Source organism: Montipora foliosa, chromosome 4 (genome assembly GCF_036669935.1).
Source record: "Montipora foliosa isolate CH-2021 chromosome 4, ASM3666993v2, whole genome shotgun sequence".
NCBI lineage: Eukaryota > Metazoa > Cnidaria > Anthozoa > Scleractinia > Acroporidae > Montipora > Montipora foliosa.
In genome coordinates, this window is record NC_090872.1 from 12886608 (window position 1) to 12891210 (window position 4603).

General features: G+C 40.0%; 1 protein-coding gene across 1 annotated transcript; it reads right to left on the minus strand.

The window, feature by feature from the left end:
* Positions 1–424: 424 nt before the first annotated feature.
* Positions 425–2873, minus strand: LOC137999901 (prokineticin receptor 2-like). Its single transcript, XM_068845873.1, has one exon. It carries the CDS (start codon positions 2340–2342, stop codon positions 1191–1193), a length of 1152 nt encoding a protein of 383 aa, XP_068701974.1. The 5' UTR covers positions 2343–2873; the 3' UTR covers positions 425–1190.
* Positions 2874–4603: the final 1730 nt, after the last annotated feature.

The following is a 4603-nucleotide window of genomic DNA, read 5'->3' on the forward strand; positions in this document are numbered from 1 at the left end:
AGGACAAGCGCAGCACAAAGTTCCTTTAGTTAAGTTGGGCAGGTTCCACGCCAATAAACGTTCGTTAGATGTAAGTTGCTTGCCACAAGTGTTTCATACTTTCATCAAAAAGTGAGATAAGTTGGTCGCTAGAGGCTGCACCATTTTATTTTTTGGGACGCATGAGTGGAAAATTAATCCTAATGACCTTACGAAAGAATAGCCAAAGACTATTTAATTTCCAAATAAACTTTATTCTCATTAACCTAATATGACTACGATCTAAATTTTACAGTTCATACACCTTTGTGCAGATACGGCGGCCATTTTGATTTCTATTGTTTCGAAAGACATTATGGGATGCTCAGGGGACAAATTAATACGTATTTGCACCCTGGGCATCCCATAATAGCTATTTGAAACAATAGAAATTAAGATCGCCGCCGTATCTGCACGCTCGTTTTTGAGACGCGGACGGCAACCGGAAGAGAACATTTCACGTGACAGGACAGAGGTGTCTCCTAGATTTTTATACTAATCATCTCTAATGGAGAAAAGATACTTAGCAATGTAAATGTGGTTGTGTGAAAGCAAGTTAAAAGGGAAAACAACTCACGTCCGGTTGTCGCCTGCGTCTCAAAAACGGATGTGCTTAAGCTCCCTAATTCAGTTCCTTCCGATCCCAAATCAATCACACAGGAAGCAACCCAAAACGGGCTGACCTGCAAATTGTGTTTCCTCTCATTTCTTCCTTACTTTTCCATCTCCTTTATTTCCAATAAGAAACTTCGTTAAAATCTTGATCCATGCAGATCTCGTTCTTGTTCACTTGTTCAGCGTCTCCGGAAAGGTAGATTTGTTTCGTCTTACGGGTGGCTCCTGCTATTAGCTTTCAATAGTAGATCCTCTGCGATTTCTTTTCTAACTTTTTTTTTATTCTCCTTCAATGAATAAGGGCCTATCCAAATGAATAACAGAGCTAAGATAATGAAATGAAAGATTCTGCTTACAAAGTTGCAAGCATAAACACGTCAATCGTACAACAGGCACATTGCACCTGCAATACTTGAATACGCAATACTGAGACCTTATATGTAGTCTCACGAGATAAGCCTCCAATCTGCTTAGAGGGGAGGTGGTCCGTATAAATAAACTGAAACGGTCAAAATGCAACAATGTCCATGAGTTGTTTTATGAGTAGCTAAGGGGCGTCAGGGTTTCTGTTCAGTCAGGGTTGAATGACTGCAAGACGAAAATTTCGGGGTCGCATTGAGCAATTCAATACCAACATTTGAGTTACCAGTGCTGGCCCGACATCTTTTACTAATGCTTTGGAGGTGGATATTGAAAGCACCTCGATGCTTGAGTTTGCATATCTGTTGCAGCTGACCTCGAAAATTTCTTAAAGTGAAGAAACATATTACTGGATTAACAATACAGTAACAGCTTGCCAGAAGGTGAAATGCGTAACACACTATCATAAAAACATGATTACATGGTGGAAGGCTATTCGGGACAAACAATTGCAGCAATAAGAACACCGTATGACCCGTCAAACAGATGTAAACTGCCAGTACCGTAGCTAGTGCCAGCTTAAGTAGATTTGCAAAACGTTGACGACTTCGCCTGACACCCTTGGTGCTGCGATGAGCGGACATTTTATCTATTCGAAGTTTGAAGAAAATGAGAGAGTACAGAACAGGAATTACGGCTAAAGGTATTAATAACACCACTGTGAATAAAAAGACAGCATATCTGCGGACCGCCGGCGAATCCTTTGAAATTTGACAAGAAATAATATTTTGTTGCTTATCCTCCACAAGTTCAAATAAATATATATATGGGGAGTGAATAGCTGCGGACACAACCCATGTTAAAGCCACTAGAGAGCGGCGAGTATTGGCGGTGATTCTTCGAATTTTCAAGGGATAAAAGACAGCGAAAAAGCGTTCAACGGCGATTAATACCAAGCTTTGGGTCGAGACACTCATTGAGATGTCAGTCAAGAAGTTGCACATTTTGCAAAGAACTGTTCCCGTCAGTCCTTGGATCTGCCAAGAGAAGGAATGAGTTATTTGAAAAGTGAGAAGGCGAGGAATGAGAAATATCGCGGTTAAGATGTCAGACGCTGCCATGTTAGCAATAAGAAGCATAACTGGTTCCTTCATGCGCAGAAATGCAGCCATCAAGAGGATGTTTCCAACCAAGGCGATAGCAAGTGTAAGCGCATTAATTGTAGCATTTAACTCACTGATTCCAACAGGTTCAACGGGACAGGATTCGTTTGAAACGTTATTGCTGCTGCTTGCATAATTCGGTATAGGGAATGAGTTCACAGTGACTTGGCCGATGCTTTCGTTCATGATGATACTGTGATCAATAACTTTGTCTGGTCTGGAATGACCTCTCTGCAGTCAAACGAGCGCTGATATGTATACAATCGTTCTGTGGACGGCTATTTCTTCATCCCACTGTCCTCGAGCTACGTGCTCTATATTTCGAGATGCTTTTTCGACAGATATCCGGCTAGCTAATTTTCAGTCTTATATCGTATTCCTCGCACGATATTTCATCCACTGCAGGAATAGTAACAACACTGTCTGCTAAGCCTCAGATTCACAATCATCATAGAGTTTACCTTTTGTCCCGCACTGGTTGCGATGAAAATGAACTTCACTCCACGAATAAATGGACGGCGGTGAACACTATCGATGGTATTCAGATACCCGGGTGCCGCTATCTGAACTGTGCTTTTCCGTTCTTATGGGAGTATTTATCTTTGTGTTGAGAGGAAATCGAGAGGAGGCGCAGTAAGTAATCATTGACTTTTTGTCTGTCGGCCTTTATAGGGAGCTAAGATCATTTCGTGTCGAAACCCAACACGTCAGGGGTTAAAAAATGTAATTAGCGAACAGGTGCTTTCTCTACCGTCTGCCTCAATATTCCTTGAAGTAAAAAACTGTATAGTAAATAGGGCTGAGATGTTTCCAATACCCTTTTATATCAAGATTTGAGACCAGTCTGTAGTCAATTATACAAATACGTTGCTCAATCTAATAATTTTTTTTGACCATTTTGGAAATTGACTGAATGCTTAACCAAACGAGTTGGCTCGTTTTCTAAGCGCTTCTTACTTATGACAAAAAATCCATTTATAATTCAACCATTTGATATTTAACAAAAGAGCACTTTTAAAAATCACCTACCAAGAGCTGATTTTGTTTCAACTAAGATCAGGTGTTTTCGGCTCATTCAAAGCTACTTTCCCACATTGACGACCGCAAAACCCAATATACTTCAATTGAAGTGAATATTGTCGAGTGGACAAACTCAAGTTTATTCAACTACTCGAGCTAAAGTACTTTGTTCGATTTCAAATCAGGCTAAAACCCATTAAACGCACCTCTAAGAGACACCGGGCGGATAGTTTAATGGAGGGTCGGCATGACGTGGTGTTGAGCTTTTTCAAGGTGAGAGGGCATTATCTTGGCGTTGCTTAAATATTCCACTTAACATTGAATTTCTTGTGAAGCTAACCCAATTTGGAAACCTGAGAAAGGGATTACAAAAAAATGCTTGATAAATGTCCACTCAGTAAATACTCCATACAGTTGCTGGTTTCATGTTAATTGTCCAAATTTCCGATCCTGTCGTAGTAAGTTTGGTCTGAAATTGTTTCTGAAGATAACACCAAAATGGTTAAGCTCTTTTTCTTGGTTTCTGGCTTATTTGGGGGTCTCTTCTACCGATTGAAATTGAAGTGAATTTCGATGCTAACACCTGGTTCTTATCAAAGCAATTAATGACATCGACAATATATCTAGGTGAAGTTAATGTGTTTTCAAGACCGTCATGTCTACAGGCAATACAATTCAAGTAAGAGCTCTGCGGGAACTACAGCTATAAATGTTTGTCATTTTGCTGCAAATTAAGCCATAGCTACGCAAATAACATATGGAAATGAAAGTTGTAATTTTGGATTTTTGGGGCGGGTCACTAGTACTATCACAAAGACTTACACCAGAAGCAAATAGCAAATAGCAAATCCCAGCCAAGACATCTTTTTTGCTGGAATCATATCATCTGCAGCTTAATACATTTTCCTATTATTACAGAAATAAAGGTCTACTTCCACCTCACATAATTCAAGAGGTAAATTAGGATTGATCCCCGTGTCGGACGTAATCGATAATTCCTTCTTCTTTTTTTTCTGTCTTGACTGTTTTAAAAACGAAAGGATTTTATTGGAAAGATATATTGTTCTAGAAGATCAGAACTTGGAGTTTCCTTTGAAAAGTCAGTCTTTTGAGCTGTCATTTCGTCATAAAATTCAAGATGACTTTGCCAAGGCGCTTCTTTAGGGCAGCTACACTGAGCAAGAACGACGCCATCGACGAAAACCAGCAATAATATTATCGTTTGAAAGAGGAAAAATAATCATGCTGCACCTGCAGCAGCACGCATTTTGGCGACTAGTTTGTGGTTTGCTGCATAACAACGACGTGAAATCACCAAATTGGAGGTTGTGGCCACAACGTGAGCTTACAAATGTCAATCTTTCATTCTCTATTTTTAATCTGGAACCACTCGTACCGATTGAGTTTTAGGATCATTCGCCCACATT

What these genes read in the sequence shown, in the direction of transcription:
- LOC137999901 (XM_068845873.1), bottom strand. Translation starts at nt 2,342, where the DNA reads ATGAACGAAAGCATCGGCCAAGTCACTGTGAACTCATTCCCTATACCG.